Below are 22,724 nucleotides of genomic sequence, written 5' to 3' on the forward strand. Positions count from 1 at the left end.
TGTGAAAGTAGCTAACACAATACTTAGTTCTTAACAGGTTCTCACTATGCTGTTTCCTAAACTTCTTAAGTTTAGGGGTTATGCTTAAATAAAAAATAAAATAAAATAAAATAAATTATCCACAAAGGGAAAAAAAGAAGAAAATTACTGCCTGAGAAAGAGACATTCAAGCATGAATAAATCCAAGGTGAAAGATGGGCTTTAAATTCTCAATAAATATCTTCTGTGTTTGTCAGTTTCTGGATGCAAACTCTTGGGATCTGTTTTTTAACACACTCCAGGGGAGTCCTTCAAAATCAAAAACTCAGAAAGATACATACATGCAAAAACATAAACTCTTCTTTCAAAAAAGGAGAAAAAATAGTAGAAAGAGGATTTTTTTAATGTTCAGGATTTTTCTGCTTCCATCAGATATTCTTAGTTAAGATTAAATTATTTTTCTAAGTATACACTGTGCAGATTATGTTACCATTGATTAACTCTTCTTGCTACCTTTCTTCTTGCTTTACATCCATCGTAGCAGTGCATGTATGTTGAAAATGTCATTTATAGAACACAGACGAAGGACTGGCTTTGTTATTATTTCCTTACAACATCTCACTGGCCTAGCAAAACTCTGTGAGTCACACCATTGATCTCCACATTTGCCCTCTGCTCTAGCTAGTGTTGTACTCACCATGAGGAAATACCCAATAAGCAGGACAGGCATTAGGAGGATGATGAGTAGATAGTCTATGAAGGTAAATTTTTTCTTCACAGCATAATGCAAGCAGGTTCTCTCTTTCTAAAAATTAAGAAAAGGACTCTTTACTAATAAAGTATTTTGTTTCTGATTTCATATTTTCAGATTACCATCTCAAAAAGTTTAGTTTGTGCTTTTTATTTTTATGGCACCTCTTTCTGTAGGGTATGTCTGATCCATAAACACATGTTTCCATTGAACTGAATAGTGAACACAGTCCAGTCTAAAGGAAAGGCTGGGGAAGGGCCTCTGCAGAACAACAAAGGCAAAATGTACGATGCACAAATCACTGGAAGACAAATTCTCACACTCATTTCAGTTTTTGGAAAAAAAAATACACTGAGATATACACATAGGATTGAATTTGTATGAAAAGCAATTGTTATTCTTTAGTCATTGATGGTGTATGATTATCCATCTTATGGTTTGTTCATAGGAAAATCTTAACCACATGGCAATTTTTCCATGTTCATTCATGCACACAGGCTAGAAAAATACAAGAAACTCAATTTTATTCTTCAAATATGTGAATATTTATCAGGTAATAGACATAAGATTTTAGGGATTAGGGGAGATGTGAACTTCAGAGCCTCATGATCAAAGGTGGACAGAAACATGCACAAGTAAGTATAATGCAAAGCAGGCTGTGGTCATTGGAATACTAATCAAATCAATAAGAGGAGAGGGAGAGCAAGAGAGAGAAGAGAGGTTAGTTTCCATTCAGTGGAGGTGCTGTTCCTTAATAAGAACACTTTTTATTTTTCCAAGTATCAAGCTATTTATGTTATCTGTAAAAATTTTAGAAAACAGAATATAATGACAGAATTTAAAATCACCCATTATCAAATGGCCCAGAGTTAATTGTTAACATTTTGCTGTATTTTCTTCCAGTGTTTTTGAATACATACAAATGGAATTTTAAAATGTAGGACCATATTGAATGCAAAATCTTATCTCGCTTTTTTCCAGTTTAGAAATGCACATTTAGAATATGTACATTTTCCATGCCACTCAATATCTTTAAACATATGATTGTAATGGCTGCATGGCTTTCTATTAAATGCAGCTACTCTTATTTATTTAGCCAAACCCTCCCTATTGGACATTTCAAATTTTCAACTTTTCATTTTTATCAATAATATGCTTGAACATCTTCATTTATAAAGCTCTGTCAACATTTCTAAATTTGTCCTTTGCATATGTTTCTAAAAATAGAATTCTTGGCATGAAATATTGTTAATGCCTTTCATATTGCAGTGACAAATTGTGCTCCAGTAAGATAATAATTTAAACTAACTTTCTGACCATTTGATTTTCTTTTTTAATCTTGGCCAATTTGACAAACCATAAAAAAGAAAAAAGTTTCTTTATGTTTTAATATAACTTGCTTTTCATAGAATGCATGTTTTCTACAGGCAGGTACCTCTGAATCACCTGCAGAGCTTTTTGTTTGTTTGTTTTTAAGGCCTTTATCTAGTACTTCTGGAAATAATTTATAAACAGATGTAAGAAATGAGAAATCGCTAGTTCAAATTATTGATGTACAAAGGTTAGTATTTGGAAAATTTTTTTAATTAAATGCTAAAACAACATTAGAAACATTAAAAAGTAGAAAATGCAAACCAACATCTTCTTCTGATAAAATCTCTATTAATTTAATGTATCCAGTAACGTCTTTTCATGATTTTTGTAATACCAGAGGATCCCAGCAGACTGGCTGAGGTTCCTCTTGGCAAAGCCGAGATAAGGGTGCCTCCCCAGCCCGGCTCCTGGCCTGTCAAACGTCTCCCTCCCTCAGTTTCCTAATGAACACAGGAACCCGCAGACATCTGTCTTCTGGTACAACCGCTCACCATGGCTCTACATACCTGGTTCCTCAGGTGCGTTCTAAAGAGATCATCCTCTACTAAGCTGTGTATCCATTAGAGTCAGCACAGGCATGACTTGCTTTTAAACCCAACAAAACAAAAAACAGGAAGCACAAACAAGAAAGTCCAGTAGAGATCAATATTCTGATAATACCTCATTGTTCCCAATGAGCTGGTCTTCAAAATGAGTCAGAAGGGGCGAGTAGAGCCCTACAGGTTGTTTTCTCACTGAATGCACGTGAGTGGGGGCAGAGCATTTATAATTATTGCCAAAAATGACTTTTAACATTAACTCAGTGTAACTTAAATGCTGCCTTCACTACGATGCAGATGCTGAATGTTCAGGAGGGGTTCTGCAAGGATTTTCATAGCAATAGACACATATTCCTCTCTTACTTGGTCCTGAAGACTCCAAAGCAGCTAATATTGCATCTTTAAATATATTCTTTATGCATTTCTGTGTGACTTCGAATAGCCTCTGGTTCATGAGCTTATTTGTCCTTGGTAAATTTCTCATTAACATTTTTTCATTCTGTAAGCACACTGCAGCATCTTCTGGAGATCAGGACATTAACATAGTAGGTAAAAATCTAACTAGTGAAACAGCATCATGAAGTCAATATTTCTTTTCCAGAACTTCTTTCCCATTACTTCTGTAACAGTGAGGAGGAAGAGGATAGAGAGAGGAGGGAAAGGGAAAAGAGGAGGAAAAGAAAAAAAGAAGCTCTATCCGTCCAAATGAGTGAACCATTCTCCTCTTCTTCAGAAGTACAAAGACATAATTAATGACAAAATATGCCTGCTGATTGAACTATGTTTTATTGTGCTTTTTAGCCTAATAAAATGTTCTTGGTATGCGTTAGTCTCTCTAAAGTAAGCTTAAAATAAATGTTGGTATTAGGAGCTACGAACAATAAAAAAATGACATTCACCCCTTCCAGTGATTCGAGGAGAAAGGAATTACCAAGGACAATTACACTCTCTACTCATGTGTCAGGAGCTTACCTGGTTTTTGAGGTTGACATTAGCATTTCTTTTTAAAAGGAAGGAAATGATTCTCATGTGGCCGCGCCTGCAAGCGCAGATCAGGGGAGTGTCTCCATTAAAGCTGTCTTGAACATTGACGTGGCTGTTGTCTTCTTTCACCCACCGCCACACCTGCCCAAAGTCATTCTGATAGGCCGCCTGGCAGATAGGCTGAATAGTGAAAAACAGAAGTAGGTTTTGAAATACAGGCATATTAAACCACAAAAACTGAAAAAAAAAAATCATAACTCAATAACTTAAAATCTAAATGTTTTCGAATTGTAATATATTGCTTTGTAGATTAGATTTTTGGTCTCAGTTATGCCTGGCCTTAAGTCTAGAACAAGCATAAGTTCATGAGGAACCTCTTACATTTTCCTAAATTGCTTGGCACACAGAAATTGAATAGACAAATGAGTGAGTACATGGATGAAATACTAGAAATTCAACTCAGTATGGAAACTGCATATTGTGCTCACAGAGAGATGAGCCTATCAGAAAAGCAGGATTTTGCCAAAGATAAAATAGATATGTCAAGAGGAGTTTAGGGCAGCCCCAGGTGATGGAACAAGAATGGCCTGGTCCCTGTACTCAAGGGACTCAACAGAGTGGAAAAGACAGGTTTTAGACAAATAATACACAAATAACAAAATACATAATTAACTACAATTGATTTGATATTGTTTATAAAAAGCATTATAAAGAGCTCTGCTAAGCACCATGGAAGTTCAATAACAAGACCTAAGGTAGCCTCATCTTGCCCACTTGCTCCCTCTGCTCCAGCCCTTCTGGGCTTCTGCTCCACAAATACCCCGTGTTTAGTACCTTCCATCTGGGCCTCTGTCTGACTGCTCTCTCTACATAAAGCACTCTCCCAGCCCTTTCTCTGAATAACTCCTTGCTTATCCTTCCTGTCATAATTTCATTTTTGTTTTATCCAAGAAGTCTTTTCTGAGTCCCAACATTTGGTATTTCTCCTTCACAGCAACTGACATAACTGCAACTCTTTTTTGAATTATGTACAATCATGTATCGTACAGGCTGGCATGACTCAAGAAGGATTTTAGACAGCGCCAATAGAGGAAGCACTGAAGTTCAAGCTATAGGCTCTGTGGGACTAGGCTACATCCATTCAATTCACCTCTGTACCCCAGCATTCAACATAGCACTTGGCACGTGGTAAACAAACACTAAATATTTTTAGACTGATTTTAATTAGATAATGTAAAATAAAGCATTTAGAATAATACCTGGCACATAGATGGTACTTAATTTATGGAAGTTATCATTACTTCGTCATTATTTAATTTAATAACCAAGTCTACTGCATGCTAATCATAGGTGCTGGAGGAAAAGAATATAAAATATGTTACTTTTAGCCATGTGAAATTTATCTGAGGAAATAGGACACGGAAACATATACATAGAATAAAAAATGAGAAAACAATTTTAGAGTATGGGCAGGTATGTAAGCAGCGGCAGAAGCTGGGACAGACCAGTGAGAAAGTCAAGTGGGTGTGTTTGCTAATAAACTCAGATTCTAACATAGCTGAATATCACAGCAAGTGAACTATAATTTACTTTCAAATCCAAAGACGTACTTATAAAAGAAACATCCTAAAGGAAAATCAACTCGGTAACAGACAAAATTCTATACCCCAAAACAAAATGAGCATGATACATGGGTTCCAAGTTTCAAGAGAAATGCGTAATTATACAAATCACCTATTCTATTACACTGACGTCTTCCCTTTGCTAGGCTTTTCATCATGTGGGCACAGTAGTGTCTTAGGGAACCACCGGGCTAATGTAGAAAGGACTGGGGCAGCTGAAACGCATGTCTGGTGTCAGAAAAACTGGGTGTAGCTGTGACTCTGCTACTATCCCCCCGAATGACTGTGGACTATTCACTTCCCTCACCGTCTCAGTGTCTTCAGTCATTAAGTAAGGGAGCAAGGCAAAAGTTCCCTTGAGTTTCCACATTCTATGACCTCTGGGACTCTAGTCTCTACGAACACATCTCTCACACCACCTCTGGGGTCTAGGGTGATCCCAACACAGTAGAGCTTTAAAACTTTCAGTGAATTGTCTTAGCAGTGATGCCCAGTCACTTGGGTTTCAATAACAAGTAAAACAAAACTAAATGAAACAAGACGACATAAAGTCACCAACTCTTAATTTTGCCAGTTACATGCATTAGAAACAATACCATTATTTCATAAAAGACATGAAATATAAAGTTATAAAGATAAAACAAGGGTAATTTAACAAAATATATATGTAAGGATATAGTCATGGAGAAGGAAGCAGCCCTTTAAATTGGATAGATTAAGCTGTATGGAAAAATCTCATTTTGTTGTCCTTTTTTTAAAGACAATTTCACCACACAAACCAGTGATTAATAGTGATCATTACTAACCAAGCATTTGGGAATCAATGTTCTACCATGAAGACCTTGAAAACAGAGGGTTTTTTTGTTTTTGTTTTTTCAAATTTTTAAATTACTTCACAACATTTTGAAAAAACTTTACTATTTCATGTAGTAATCTGGCATTCCAGCCTCTGCTTAAAAATTGAAAGATGTGATAACACTGGGCCCATATCCTGTAGGACACCGAATAACCAGTACTTGGCGGCAGTGACCCCAATTCTGCACAGTCCTCGCCACTTCCTGTCACATTACACTTAGTCCATTTCACTTGACTATGTTGCGGGCCTGGCCCCTGACCTCAAGGATAAAGACCCCACTGCTGGGGCTCCTCCAAGTCTTTACTGAGAGTTAACTAAAAAGAGCAAGAGGAAAAGGTGGAGAGTTGTCCTGCAAGAGTCACTCGGTGCTTAATCTGATCTTACCTTTTGTCTTCTCTAGGGTTCCTATAGCTAAAACACAGGGTTTCTGATTTTGAAAAGTGGAGTGTCTTCCTGGCTCAGTTGAGATGTACAAGTACAGCCATGCATCCCTTAATGATGAAGATACATTCTGAGAAATGTGTACTTTGGAGATTTTGTCATTGTGCGAACATGATAGAGTGTGCTTGCACAAACCTGGGTGGTATAGCCTACTGCTCCTAGGCCACAGACCTGTACAGCATGTTACTATACTGAATAATGTAGGCAATTGTAACACAATGGTCAGTATTTGTGTATTTAAACATATGTAAACATTAAAAAGATAGAGCAAAAATATGGCATAAAAATATTCAAAATGGTACACCTGTATAGGGCAGCTCCATTATAATCGTATGGGACCACCACTGTGTATGCGATCCATCCATGCCGTGCTCGACTAATTTAATGCAAGAGTTGCACTAAACCGCTGAAATATTCTATGCTGTTCTGAACTCTCAGATTCCACTAGGGGGCAGCTCAGCGTTAGGAAAGCACTGACAGAAGGGCCGCGCAATAGACAAGTGCTTGTTGACAAACTAGGAATGAAAAAGGGGAGGAGCTGTCCATTTGGGTTGAGAGAAGAGCTATTATGAATCCCTTTTGGCCTCTGAAATTCCTGGAATTTGGAGGCACCCTGAATGTGGAGGAAACACACTTGGGCAATTATCATGAATATTCCCTAATACTCTCAGAACCCTTCTGTTCAACCTTACTGCTAAAGTACTAGTTCAGATCATCATTCTCACCAGGGCTATTGCAAAACTAGCCATAACTGGCCTTACATCTCCCTGTCTCGCACATCGGGCCTCCAATCCATTCTTCAAACACAGCAGCTGCATATCACTTCCCTGGTGAATTAGATTAGGATGCTGTCCTCAAGCTGCCACATGTGATTCTTCAAATCTTGCACATCCTGTCTTTCCAGTCTCATCTCCTACCACTCCCTTATCCACAGCCTTGATCTAAGTAAATAAAGGTCTGCATCTTATTAACAGCCATCCCTCCAACTAGACTGTAAGCTACATGAGGGCAGGTATTGTGTCTGTACTTGTTCATCACCATATCCCCAGCACCCAGTATAGTACCCGACACACGGTAGGCACTCAATATACATTTGGTGAGTAAATAAGTGAATGAATAAATTATAAGATGAACTAACACTTATTGAGTACCTCAGTCATTCCACTTAATCCTCACAACAACCCTATAAAGTAAGTAGTATTATTATACCCGTTTTGCACAGATGAAACTAAGAGAAGCCTTCTTTGCCCAAAGTCATACAGCTCATAACAGGCAGGGCCAAAAGTTAAATCAAGGGAAATGATTGCAGAATGTATACATTCTGGCTCTAATTACTTCAGCCTTGAAAATCAGCCTTCAAAATGTCTTCCAGCTCCAGACTTTGTGTTTGAGACTTGCATGCAACATTAAGCTACAGTCTACACTCTTAGGATACTGGCCAGTCCACTTCTAGCATTGGTTTACTGATGCTTGGTTATATACCCAGATTTTCTCCAAACTGACCTAGAATTAGCAATATCTGCCAAGAGGTAGGAAATAGTGATCAGAGAAGCTGCAGGAGAAACCAGGAAAAGATATGACCAAAAGACAAAGGAGGGAAAGTTTCAAGAAGAGAGAAAGATCACTGGATTTGATAATTAAGGCCATCTAGAGAACAATTTTCATACAACGATGGGGTGACGGGAGAATACAGGGCCTGAGTGCATTACCAATGGAGAATTAGAGGCTGTGACTGGAGAGGAATAGTGGTAAGTTTGGCGGTGAGAGCTGCCAGTGAAAGTTGGCAACTGCAGAGAGGGTGGGTAGCAAGGTCCAGCCAATGTTCTGCACATTTGCAGGCAAAGTGATGTTGCCAAGTCATTACAAACACAGGCTCTGACAGCAAACTTTCTGTGTTCCAATCTCAACTCCTTCACTTACCAACTGTGTTATTAATATTTGGACAACTTACCTAAACTTTTTGTGCTCACTCTCCTTCTGCATTTAATAATCATGTCTTCTTTATTAGATCACAAAAAGAATTAAATGTGACTGTGTAGAAGAAGCACTTAGCTAAGGTCTGACTCATAATAGACCCTCAAGTAATGTTAGCTACTCTTATAATTATTAAGGCATAACCATCAAAAGCAGAGTTTGAGTATCAAATCTCCTGGCTGTGTGGTTTTTAACAAATAAATTACCTTCTCTGTCTTAATTTCCTCTTCTGTTAAACAGAAAAACAATGTGTATCTAATCCATAAGGATGTTATAAGTATCAAGTAAGATATTGCATACAAGGTGGATGGAAAAATACATGACACACATTAAGTATTGAATAAATGCTATTAATAATAATAAAAAACCATTGTGTTATCATAGTGCTGGTAGCCACTGGTATGTTGTGCTGCTAAAATCCTCTTTTAGTTATGCAAACTTTTCCCTGGAAGATGAAGAGTTGTTTCTATGTTCTAAAAATATATCAGACACACACAATACAATATACTTACTTTATATATATATTTATCTTTAAGAAAAAGCATAACCAATGAAGATGGACAGGGTGCTTGTGAACGAGCAGATAAGAAGTTATGAAATGTTACAGACAAACTCTGTCCAAGAGAAGTCAAGAGTGGCCGTGTTGGGTGGCCGATTTGGAGTAGAAATGGCCTGGCCCCAGGCGACAGAAAGAATGGGGTGCTTGTGCTTCGGAAGGTGCAAGTGGGTCCTGGAGCATGGTGGACAGAAGTGAGAAGAGGGTAGAGGAAGGCTCATAAGCGAGGATTTCAAGTAAGAAATTGAGCTGTGGGCAAAAAGTAGCAATGGTGAGAAGGAGTAGACTAAAGCAGCAACCACCCCGAGAGAGGGTATGATGATGTCTGGCAAAAGCCAGATTTCACTGATGGCACAGAGGAAGGTAGAAGGGTAGGTGAGGAAGAGATTGAAGAGAAGAGAAGGAATATTTGCCGGCAGCGTGCAGGAGTTCACGTGGACTAACCTGTGAACACTGCTCCCTACTACTGTGCCCTGCACAACATGAAAAACTAGACACAGCATTAATAGAGCTCACTGATAAACAACCTTGTTCTTCAACCTCATCTATCACTCTCCCCTTTGCTCACAACTTTCCAGCTATTTCTGGAGCATTCCATGTTCATTTCTGTCTTTGGATCTTTGTGCTTGCTTGTGAGCTGTACAGCTGGCTGTCTGCTAGGCCAGAGTGGGTGTCAGCCCAGATGTCACTTCCTCAGGGAGGCCTTCCCTGCCCACTCAGTAACTGTCTCCCAGAGCAGGCACTCTCTATCACATCGTCTTGTTTTATGTTTTTAGATTGCACTTAACATTGCTGAAATTGGGCATAATGTGTCTCATTTCCTAGACAGTGAGGTGTCTGTGATTTTTGCCCAGTTTAATAAGCCCCTCTCCATGGCCAACTGTGTATAAACCTCTGCAAGCTCTCACATCTCTGATGAGGCCAGGCTCCTCACTCCTACATTTGGGGTACCTGCTTGCCACCCTTATGCCTTTCACATGGTGCTATCTATTCTTCAAGGCCCAGCTCATGGCTCATCTCTAAGATATGAGGCCAAGCAACTCATTGGCCTTTTTCCCTTGGATGAAGTCTAGTGTCCCTAATTAGATTGCAATCTTCCTAAAGTTAGACTTCCCCAGGATGGAGCACCTACAATGTGGATAAAAAATGCTTGTTGATTGACAAACTGATCTACCTGACCTGGGTGGGGAGTGTGGTTAGGGAAGGATTTAAGGTGATGTATCATGTGAGAAGCAGGTCAATATTCTACCTCAGTGGTTCTCAAGCCTGGCTAAGTATTAGGGCACTTTTAAAAACATGGCCCAGGTCCCACTATTGATCAATTAAATAACAATCTGTAGGAATAGAGTGGGAGCATTAGTGCTATTTAAAAGTTCCCTGGTGATTCTGAAGCACAGTGAGGGCTGAGAACATCCGAATAGGTAAAAGAAACAGGCCCCCATGACAGAAGCAAAGCCATAATGTAACATTGCAACTGTTAAGCTCAGATTAGCTAAGGAGCATTCAAAATTCTGGAACCCTGGGCTATTAAGAGCAACTTTTTGTGTCCTTTAGCTTTCCCACGTCTGGCTTTAAAAATAGCCAATAACTTAGTGCTAAAGTTCCACCCTGTCCACTTTCCATCCTACTTGCCCAGGCACTAAAATTTAAGAAGTGTCTGTGGCTAGCACATGACACACCAGGTATGGTGATGATTAACTAAAATAATCAGCATGTTGATGACTAACTGTATGGATTACTTAACATAATCATGTTTTGCACCACTCCAAGTGTAATACATATCACAGCTGGAAAAATACGAGGCATTATTTGAATAATATAGAAATATCCTACCATTATGGATGTCTCTAAAAGCAAAGCTTCCCCAAATTACCCCCACGTTTCAGTGTTGTTTCCCCCGAAGTGCAATGGAGCTTCTGTAATTCCCAATCTAAGGAAAAACCATGTACAACCTTGCCTGAGGCTCAGAGGAATTGATTCATTGCTCATTGGTCATCTCCACGCTAAAGCACCACTCATTTAAAATGTCCCATATAAATTTCTGAGGAGGATTTGTGGTTTTCGAAGCAAAACGATTCCGGTAAAGAGCCTTGTACATTAATGACATATCTTCTCAGAAAAGAAAGGACTTTTTTTTCCTCATCAGATTGAGATTTCTTGGAGAATGATAATAAACACCTATTGGGTTTTATTTGATTTGTACAATTAATCCCAAGCCTTTCCTTCTGATGACTTTTTTTTCACATTCTGTGATTTATAAATTCCTTAGTAAATTCTTCTTTCAGACAAATCTTTTTTAAAGATTGTGTCAGGCCCACTTAGCCTTTATGTAACATGAAGGAAGTTTCCAGCAATGGCTAGATCATGAGGGATAGTCATAGCTCCTCATTAACAGTAGCAGAAGGGGAAGCTCAAGCAGGCACATGTGTCTCTCTTTTCCATTCTTTCTCCTACAACATCTGCTGAGAACACGATGTTACCTTCTTTGCCAACAAGCCAAGACGCCCCATTGCCGCACGTCAGACTCCAGAACATCAGAAGATCTGAGGTCACGGATGAGAAAGCCTTCACCTCCAGTGATGAGGAGAGAAGGTGGAGGAAGGGAGGGTTCTGGCTGCTAGAAACTGCCAAATCAGAAGCCCTGATATTCCTCTACTACCTCAGACGGCCAAAGAGGTAGGCACGGAAGAGGGAAGCAGTGGTGTGCCTGTAACTGGGTAACACCAAGTTCTCCAAAAGGAGGGGGTCAGAAAAGAAAGAAAACCTTCTTTGTGGTGTTCCTCACTTTCACTGGTGCAACTACTCCCACCTGGATGATTTTAAGCTACCAAGGAGAGGACGCTGAATTCAGAGTTGAGCAAAATTGGCTTTCACAAACCAGTTCAAGCTGACTATAGTTTCAATAACATACTCGCGAATATTTTTTATTCTGTTTTGGGTCATACCCATACTGAGGGCAATTTTTTTCTCTCTGGTCCTTCATCCAAATGTATAATAACTTTTGTATTTCATGTCACAGAGTTACCACCACTTCCCAGGCAGAGGCTGACTTCCATCAGAATGCAGCTCCAAAGCCACTGTTTCTTGCCCCCTTTTCCATTTACCTTTCTCAAGGAAGTCTTCTCTATAAAACCTTCTTCTCTTGCCTGCCATCCCCTTCACCTCATTTTCCTATAATCAACTCTCACCCTCGACTCCTTGATTTTTGAATGCTCTGTGGAGGAAAGCTTCTTATTCACATATACAGAAATGGGAAGTCCTGAGGTTGCCAGACAGACTCCATCCCACCTTGTTTTAGCTGAAATAGGATCTTGATGTCTACCAAAGGTTGATTGTTGGTAAAGCCACAAAGTCATTCATAAATAGTGCTAACACCCCCTTAGGGTCCTCATCACACCTAAACATGTTGGAGAGAAACATTGCCTTTGTATCAATGTTTGTCTGATCCTGAAGATTCATGTGGTCTGATCATGCATCAAGTCAATGACAATGTTTTCTTTTTTGTTGTTTGTTTTTAATAGAGATGGGGTCTCACTCTTCCTCAGGCTGGTCTCAAACTCCTGACCTCAAGCGATCCTCCCACCTCAGCCTCCCAGAGTGCTAGGATTATAGGCATGAGCCACTGTGCCCAGCCAATGACAATGTTTTCTACCCTTCAAAGTTTTTGTCTTGGTGGTGCCAATTAACTAGAAAAGAGTGTGGACATTAGGGTGCCAGGATTATTGATATTATTTCAGTGTTGCAAATAAGTTTTGGTTATTACTATGAAGGCTATTTAAAATAAATTTGACTATAAAGGCAGGAAAGTTGAGCTGCAATAAATTATGAATTCCCTAGAATTTCCAACGAGAAAGATTGATTGGGAAAACTATTTGTGTCTGGTCTTATGATCCAAATAAACTCTTTGGAGAAAACAAATATATTATTTTTCACATTCTTGTAACTTTCATATAACCTAGCATACTATTTTCTACAAGGGAGACCCATGTTTATTAAACTGACATTTAGGGCAGGGAAGCTATCACTATACCTTTCTCTTCAGTATCCTCCAAACTGGGAATCATAAAAATCATAATACCTAGGACCTCCCAAATAAATCAAGTTTCATCTAACAAACTAGAAATTTTAAAAAATTATAATACTATAAAGAAAAGTAAAGCACGATAAGAAGATACATAGAGAATGATGAGTCCATTCTTTTAGATGTCCTGAAGGTGAGATTCCAGCAGAGATCTATGATCTGTCTTAAGTGACAGAGCCAGGTAACTTTCAAGGGGAAGAAACTGCTAGACAAAGGGACCCCAAATGTCAAAGCCTGAGACAAGCACTTTATTTGATATGTCCTAGGACTAGCAGGAAGGTCAGCGTGGCTGCAGGAGCAAAGGGAGTGGCAGGAAATCTGAGAAGTAGCCAGGACCAAGGAACATGAGACCTTGTAGGCCACAGTCAGGACTTTGAATTTTACTGTATGTATGACAGGAAACTTTAGCGGGGTTTTGACATGATCTACCTTAAGTTTAGAAATTTAGTTTTAATACTTCCAAGATAATTAGTATGCAAATCATTTTGTTGTAGTACTTTCTGGGTTTCCAAAGAGTAAACACTTCCCACTCTCATCTCTTTTTCAGAGGTTTTTCCAAAAAGATATTTCTAATCTTAATAGTTTTAAGATTAGGGGAGCTATGTATTAAGAGCTGTTTACATAAGCAAGCAGTACAGACTTCTAATTAAAATAATTATTGCTTAGAGTCTATGGAATTTACATAGTTAAAAATAAGAGATCTTCAGTGCCTTCTTATCTTATCTCAAATAATCTAGATTGTCCTTTAAAAAACCAAGTGGAATTTCTTCAGTTGATTAAAGAAAACCCATGTTTGTTTAGTTGAAAATCATTTGTTATTGCAATACACATATGCAAACATATGAAATGAAGTCTTAGTTTATCTTGCAGAATGCATATTCAAATAAAACTACTTATTTTTCCTCCTTAGAAAACAAGTTTCTTGGGGAGTTTTTCCTCTCCCCCTTTCTCCTTGATATTAGTGGAGATGAAATGTGAACCTTAGTCTTTCTGACCCCGATGGCTGGTTTCTTAACCACTGTACATCCTGCTTTGGACTCTTAGACAAGGAGAACTTCTGGGACATAAGCAATTGTGCCCTGTCCTCTTCTTTCATAGAACTTAAGAAACTCAATTTTCTCTTCACTTATCACTTTTCATACTGATTAGTTAACTTCCTACATAGAATTTGGAACTCCTTAAGTTTTCACTTCTAGAATAAAGACTGCTGTGTCCAAAAATTATTTCCCATTTAACTAAAGATGTTTGTTGAGTGTTCACAAGCTCCACAGATGCTCAAGAGATGTTGTCCTGTAATATTTCCTTACTTCTCTGGAAAAACTACTGTGCCTTCCTATAATGGCCTCCCCTCTTTCTACATTCTTTCTCGACCTGAACTCATCCTTTGCCATGGCTTTAAATACTATGTATATATAGATAACTCCTAAATTATTACCTCCTGCACTAGTCTCTCCTCGAAGTACATTCCTGTATACATCTTCTATCCCCACCCAGATGTCTCGGAAGTATCTCCAATGCACCACGTCCAAATAGAACTCTGAGTCTTGTCCATCCCTCTGTCCCTCTCTCAGTGTCCATCTCATCAGCATCACTCACCATCCACTGGCTAGCCTAAGGCAGACTCCTAGGTATCACTTTAATTTCTTACTTTCCTTCACCTCCAACCTACAAACCAGGAAACTTTTCAGTTAAAAATTTATCTAAAATTTATCCACCAGGCTAATACAGCCATCATTGTCACCCATTGTCACACCCTGGGCTATAGCAACAGCTTCCTTCCAGGTTCCCAGCTTCTCCTCTTGTGCCTCTCCAACTTATCCTCCCATGCTGTCAAAGTAACCTTTTTCAACTCTAATTGGGTCCTGTTATTCTCCCCATCTTAAAATCCTGTAATTGCTTCCCATTGTGTTTAGAATAAAATCTAAATTTCTTATCTTAGCCTACAAGACCTGCATGATCTGGCCCCTGACAACTCCTCTGACTTCAGCCCTTGGCACTCTCAGGGCTTCTGAGCACCAGAACTTTCTGTTAAATGATGAGTACCCAAGGGTGGGGAAGGTGATGCTTAACTGACATTCTAAACCGATATTGTTTCAAATTACTGGAGCATGGTGATCATAAAAAGCAAACCAACTTTTAGTTTTATTAGTCTTTAAATTCTGTCTAGACAAAATGCCCACCATTGCCTGCACCTGGAGGAGCACCTTTCACCAGCACATCCTCCGTATCCCACTCGGTCAGTTATTCCAACCGGCCCGCCTCTTGTGCCTCAGATTCTCCACACAAACATTCCCTCTGCCTGGGACGCTCTTTTCTCCAGCTTCCCATGACTAGATTCTTATTCTGCAAAACTCAGCTCATATGTCAATACCTAAGAGGAGCCTTTCAGGTCAAGGTTAAATATATATACCCCTCCTCACCCCTCTCATATCCTCTCTCATTATCTTGTTGTGTCCTTGATTTTGCTTTTCACCATTTATAATTATTTTTTTATGTGTATATTAGGTTTTGGTGGTTTTTTTTTTTTTTTTTTACACATTATTAGCTCCAAGAGGTCAGGGACCACTCTTCTGTTTACCACTACAGATTGAATATCCAAAATGCTTGAGATCAGAACTGTTTTAGATTTCCAATTTTTTTTAATTTAGGAATATTTGCATATACATAATAAAATATCTTGAGGATGGGACCCAATTCTAAACATGAAATTCATTTATGTTATAAATGAATTTATAAACATAGCCTGAAGTTAATTTTATGCAATTTTTTTATTTTTATTTTTTATGTTTGTTTTAGATGGGGTCTTGCTCTGTTGCCCAGGCTGGAGTGCAGGGGCATGATCATTGCTCACTGTAACCTCCAATTCCTGGGCTCAAGGGATCCTCTTACTTTGGCTTCCTGAGTATCTAAGACTATGGGAATATGCCACTATGCCTAGCTAATTTTTCTTCCTTTTTTTTTTTTTTTTGTAGAGATGGAGTCTAGCTATGTTGCCCAGCCTCTAAAAGTGCTGGGATTACAGGTATGATCCACCATGCCAAACCTACAATATTTTTAATAATTTTGTGCATGAAACAAAGTTTGTATACATTGAACCACCAGAAAGCAAAGGTGCCACTATCTTGGCCATCCAGGGTGGACAATCATATTGTTTGGCAACACCATCACCATTGTTCCTGAACCTGAATTTATATGCTAGCTACCAATGAGCACTCATTTTCTTACACATATTCACTCATAAGTATCTAACAGTAAAAAATATGACATGCCGTAAATACAGTGAAAAATAATGTGTTCAGGCTAACTAAGCAGCCAGTAGCATCAGCAGAATACCTGTGTCACCTGTTAAACAACAGCAACAACAAACAACGTCAGGCTTCAGTCTTCACCTACAATGTTGTGTTTTAATTGAAAGGTTGCTACATACTTTATTTTATATTTTTAGGTGATAAGAAACATCAGATTCAGTTGAGGGACCAGGAAGTGGGTTAAGTAGGGATGAAGAGGCACTCCGCTGGGTGGTTTTTTAAAATGTTTCTTCCAGAGTCATCTGCCTCATTAACAATGGTTTTTGTCTTAGAAGTTTTTCTTTGATTTTATAAACTGACATGATTTCTTATTCTGTTATGAATGCATGCTGCTCTGGTCGTTCAATAAGCCCATTACACATTTTCACCATGCTGTCTACAGACATTTTTTCTATAGTGTTAACAGTGTCATCTTCATTATCATTATTGTCACAATCACCTTGATTCAGAACCATTTTAGCTATCTCACCATCAGTTAATGAATGAACTGGAGCCTCATTATCAATGTTAAAAACTTCTACATCCATTTCTTCCAGCTTACTGATGGACTCTGAATGTATCTTTTTTGTATATGTAAGGAAGTCAGACATCATTTTTTTTTCCTCACTCAACATATGGACCACCTTATTCATCATCCTCACTGAACATAGTCGCAGGCCAGAAGTCGTGCCAGGCATGCACAACAGTGTCGTTAGTTATTGTGTTACAAGCATTGGTAATAGCATATGCAGTATCCTTCATGCTGAACACCCATGCCTATGTTCACTGCTGCTAGCATGCTGTTCAAGAAAGTGTTTATATTTACTCATTATAGGTCTAAGGACAACCTGGCCACATGGCTTTATTAATGAAGTCACATTCGGGGAAAAGTACATGGCATAAACATTATTTTTGATAAGAATTTCAGCTAGAGGACAACATTTGTTAAAGAATAACAAAATCTTGCAGTTGTCATACAGTCCAGTTTCTCTGCAATAAGCATGAGCCTCTGGTACAATGTGTTTGTGAAAACAATCAAAAAAGATGTCCCTAGTGATCCATCCCTTTTTGTTAGCATAAAAATGGACCAGTAAGAAATTCATGCTTAGAAAATAGCAAGGTTGCAAGCTTTTGCCTGTCATAGCAAGTTTACACTTATTGTGTATCTGCTGCAATAGCACATCCCAGCATATTTATTCTGTCCTTGACATCATTCATTCATAAGAAACCGTCTCATCAGCTGTAGTCAGTGTCTTTCTGAGGGCAATAACACCAAAACAGTGATGTTCATCAGCATTATAGACCTGGTCCGGCATCTGATCTTTATCAGCAATCATCTTGACAAACTTGTCAATGAATTTCTCTGCTGCTTCATGAATAGCAGATGCTTTATCACCATGAATCTTAAAAAATTCAATGCCATGTCTTTTCTTAAATATATGCAATCAGCCTGTTGAATATTCATAGATCTCTTTAATTCTCAGTTCATTCTGATAGATCTGTGCTTGTTTCATGATCAACATACCATTAAGTGGCATATGTTCTCTGTGACATGGACAGATCCCCTCTTTCAGTACACAACTGAGATCTTCATTTTTATGCAGTGTTTTTCTATTTTTCATTAACTTCTGTTCATCACTTTCAGCATAGGTCTTTAGCAGTTTATCCTGTTTCTTCAGGTCATATACAGTGGCCATTCCAATGCCACACCCTTCTGTAAGATGCTTCATACCTACACCACTGTCCAGTTTCTCCAAAAGCTGGACTTTCTGTGCTATAGATAAATGCAAATGCTGCCTTTCTTTCTTATCACTGTTACTCATAAAGGTATCTGCAGGCCTTTTTGACGTTTTCAACAATATCTTTACACCACAGAGCAGAGAATAAGCAAAGACACACAGTGAGTAATGCACATAAATTAGTTCCATGTGGAGCATCCTGGGGAACTTGCTGTCAACTCCTCTATCCTGCACATGTATCATTTTATTACCCTTTACGGGTGTGCTTGCTTGGGGGAATCTTCGCATGTATATAAAAGATATATTGCAGCTGAAGGGGGCTAGGGGGATCTTTTTTTTCCTTAGGGACACTGAATAAACTGCCTGTTGTGTGCCTGCATTTTGACTGTGACCCATCACGTGAGGTCAAATGTGGAATTTTCCACTTGTGCCACATTGGGGCTTGAAAAATTTTGGGTTTTGAAGCATTTTGGTTTGAATTTTCAGATTAGGGGTGCTCAACCTGTATATACCAGGAACTAGTATATGCCTGGAATATAGTATGTGCTCAATAAATATTGTTGGTTAAACAAATAAATGGGTAAATGAATAAATAAATGTATATAAATTGTCAGTCTTGGTTTCTTTTCATACATTAAAGTCACCATTTTTTTCTGAAATGTTGTGACTTAGCACAACATTATAATTTGTAAAATTACTTACAATATATAAGGAAAGAATTAGGAAACCAATTGGAGTGATGGAAACACCTCATGCTCTTCTTGCGTATGTTATAGAATGCCAAACATTTGCTAGGGGTTCAATATATAAACAAGGTAGATGGAGAGATCTGTGAAGATTGGGAAGATGCAATTTTTTTTTTCTATTGCCTTTGCCTTCCTTTTTCCTGTATCACAGAATGACACAATGCTAATTGCTGAGCCAGAACTCATTCAGCTCACTTGTTTTATAGATATAAAACTGTGACCTAGAGAAGTCAAATGACTTCCCCTGCCAAATCCCACGGAGTTCCTGGCATAATCAAGACTAAGCTTGATTATGTTTGCTTGACTTCCAGTCCAAGGGTCTTTCATTCAGTTGGATCTCTATTCCTATCTCCCCTGAGTTCTCCTCAACTCAACCAGCTTCCCCAATAAGCGCTGTTCAATCTAAATTGCTCTCTCTGGACACTGTATATTTCAAAACAATTTTTCTCTTTTCCGAACTATATTCCCTTTTTCTATAGTAACATCAGCTTCACTGAAAAATAGATCCGTTCCCAAAAAATGGATAGTAAATGTGTGTGTGTGTGCGCGTGCGCGTGTATGTGTTTCACATCTCTGCTTATAGCTAGCATTATAGGGGTGTGTGTGTGTGTGTGTGTGTGTGTGTGTGTGTGTGTCTCACATCTTCTGCTCATAGCTAGCATTATAATTAGATATTCCCAGAGTTTAAAGGGCTACATCATTATGACAGAATTTTCAAGAAACTCCTTGGGAGGCCCGTGTCCACAGCTGACAGGGTCAAGAATCTACAAAAGACTCTATGGGTCCCTAACCACGAGTTCCTGAGCTCTTTAAGTTCTCAACATCTTCCTTCTTTCCAATTTTTATAATATATCAACAGTTCTCCTCTGCAAGGTAGAATGTATGTCTCTGGAACCCACCCATTCTTTTCATTAAGGGAAAAGGGCACTACTCTAGTGAGAAAGTGCACTGGCAGATTAGCAGAGTGGTTAAAGATCAACTCCTTTTGGGAGAAGGACATCTCTGTTGAAATAACAAGTAGTGAAACAATTTAGCAGTTCAGCAGTGATGTAAGAAGAATTTCCCTGAATGTGCAAACACAGGTCTCATATCCCAGGCTGTGGTCTCTAGTCAGTAAGTATTTTTCAGCTGCATAACTCTGGGCGAGTTACTATCTTTGCCTCGGTTTCATCATTTTTAAAGTAAGGATAAAAATAATGACTCTTAGAAGATTATTGTATTTAAAAAGTTAATATATGTAAAGTGGTTAAATAAGGGCCTGGTATATAACAAGCCCTAAATAAATACTTGTTATTATTGTAAATATTATGAACAAGTATCTTTGAGAAGGGTTTAAATGAATCAGCCTTGTTTAAAAGTCCAACTTACATAGCCGGAGTTAATTATTCCAAAATTGGTCCTCTCACTGAGCTCTGAGTTTATCCTCTAGCACAGATTTCAGGACCAACTCTGGGCTACTCCCTCATTCTCTCCTTCTTCTTAAAAATACATGTTGCATAACTATTAGCAATTCAGGACTCTAAGGAAAGATGATAAGCTTATGTGCTTAATCTAGAGGAGCTTCCCACACTCGAAGTGGGAAGACGAACTTTATTAAAACTTGATTAGAAAACAGACACTTCGAGGAAGCATAGGACCAGGGATGGGGGAAGGCTGTTTTCCTCTCCTTAAGCAGTGACTCACAGTTTTTACACTTAGGAAGCACAGCGTACCTGGTACATAACTGGTGAGTAGGTTATGTTTAAATATTTGAGAGATTACTCCAGAATTTCTCAACCTCTTTAAAGTTACAGATGGAAGGTCCCACCCCAGACTTTCCTCATCAGAATACCAGAGGCTGAGACTAGGCATTCCCCCTCCCCATTCACATATAATTCTCACATGCAACTGGAAAAAGCAACAAAAATGCATAATCTTAGGCCCCACCAATATCAACAGAATAAGAATGTGCATTTGAACAAGACCTTCAGGTGATCTGTATGCACATTACAGTTTGAAAAGAACTAGGCCGGAGTAGTATTTCTCTCAGGACGGTGGTAAACTGATCACCAAGTCAGAGTCACCTGGGATGCTCCTCTTTCAAGAGTATGTTTCTGGACCCTACCACAGACTACGAGAAGAAACGGACGCCCCAGGATGGGGGCCCTTGAAACTGTGTTTCAAATAAGCTCCTCTCTCTGACACTTGGGCAATCTAAAGTTTGGAAATTACCAGAGTGGCGTTTTAGAACACTACATGTTTTGTCATTTTCATATATCTCTTCACAAAACTAAAATCACTCAGATATATACCTCAGAGTGTACTGAGAATTATAAACCAATCGAGTGGTACATTTGCTATAGAAACACACACACACACACACACACACACACACACACGACATTAGAAATAACTGCAAATAAACTGCCTTTAAAACTAGAAGATCAAAACCATCCAAGGAGCTTTCCTTGAGCATCTGCACTGGAATGCAGATTAGCCAGTTAATTCTGTCAGAGAGGAGAGGGTGTAAATTATGAATAATCACGTCCGTACGCCTCTTATACTCATGTTTAAACATTACTCTCCAATACTCCTTTGAAACATTATTAAAAATCTATTTGATTCTAATAAGTTACTTTCAATACAGGAAAAAGTACTTTTGTATTCCTCAGATGTGAAAAGAAAATACTCAAAATATCAAAATTATATTGCTTTTATTCCTCTTCTATACAGTAATAGTCTTTAGCAATAATTGCTAGAAGTGAATTTCCTTTCAAGTACCAAGTGGAAAGTTATTACTCTGTTCATGTGGTTCCATAGAAGAACCAGTTAATCTTTTGAATGTTTAGAAAATCAAGTTGAGTTTTGTTTGTTTTTTTTTAACTTTTTCTCTGAGTACTTGGCATGAGAAAAGCACAACTTGAACTCAATTTTGCAAGGTCCAAACTATCCCTGCAAATGTGTATCATACCAATTTTGACTTAGAGCTAACATTTTAGAACTGCAAAATAATTTTCCTGAAAATATTAAAAATACCAAAAAGACTAACACACAGGACTTTATTTTTTTCTGATTTAATGCTCACCCAGAAAGTTAAACAGAAGAAAAAGAAACATATTCACAGGGTAGAAAATTACATTTGAAAAGTACGAGCAATATTTAACACCTTTGAAATCCTACTTCCAGAAAGGTAACATACCTCAGAGTATAGGATTCCCATGCTGGTTCTTCACAGGCTTACTTCACTCTACAGCTTTTCCAATCTTCCCGAGGTATTTCTGGTTAGTATCAAAATCCTTCCTGGCTGAGAGAAAAGTCCCTAGAAGCCCAAGCCAGTGGCAAGCCCTAGGAGTGCTTTTCCAGCCAACACCTGTGAGTGCTTTCTCAGCAGCGCAGGTAGCAATACACCTTCTAGAGAGAGCCCAGCCCAATGAAACAAAGGCGTTGGTTTACCATGTAATGACCCAAGCGGTGTATCATCTAATGTTACAACCCTGAGGAGCCGGTTTCTGACTCATATTTGCTCTGTCAGTGGTAACATGCAGGAAAGACGGAAGTAAGTTTTTTTTTTTGGCGGAGGGGGGCGGTGATGGGGAGAAAAGTTCCTACACTGGCAGGAAGGACTCTGGGTTTAAAATTAAGTACTGTGTTTAGTACATTTCCTATTTGAAATCTGGTCTTCGGTGGCCATTGAGAAAGGCTGGTGACCAATAAACTCACTTGTGAGAGCCATACATGTCTGGCAAAGGGCTTGACAAATAATCTTCAAAATTCCCAGCCTAATGTTAATGGAAAAGAAGCCAAACTCTGTAAAAT

The 22,724-nt window shown here is 38.6% G+C and overlaps 1 protein-coding gene across 1 annotated transcript in view; it reads right to left on the reverse strand.

The window, feature by feature from the left end:
• Positions 1-22,340, reverse strand: part of ANKRD22 (ankyrin repeat domain 22) — a 35,391-nt gene extending 13,051 nt beyond the window's left edge. The window contains exons 1-3 of the mRNA XM_012659695.1: positions 22,108-22,340; positions 3,616-3,807; positions 677-784 (exon numbers count right to left, since the gene is read on the reverse strand). Of these exons, the coding sequence (XP_012515149.1) occupies positions 677-784; positions 3,616-3,807; positions 22,108-22,128 (321 nt within the window). The 5' untranslated portion in view covers positions 22,129-22,340. The remainder of the gene's footprint in view (positions 1-676; positions 785-3,615; positions 3,808-22,107) is intronic.
• Between the last annotated feature and the right edge of the window lie 384 nt (positions 22,341-22,724).

The sequence above is a fragment of the Propithecus coquereli genome, unplaced genomic scaffold, assembly GCF_000956105.1.
Source record: "Propithecus coquereli isolate 6110/MARCELLA unplaced genomic scaffold, Pcoq_1.0 Scaffold63, whole genome shotgun sequence".
Taxonomy (NCBI): Eukaryota; Metazoa; Chordata; class Mammalia; order Primates; family Indriidae; genus Propithecus; species Propithecus coquereli.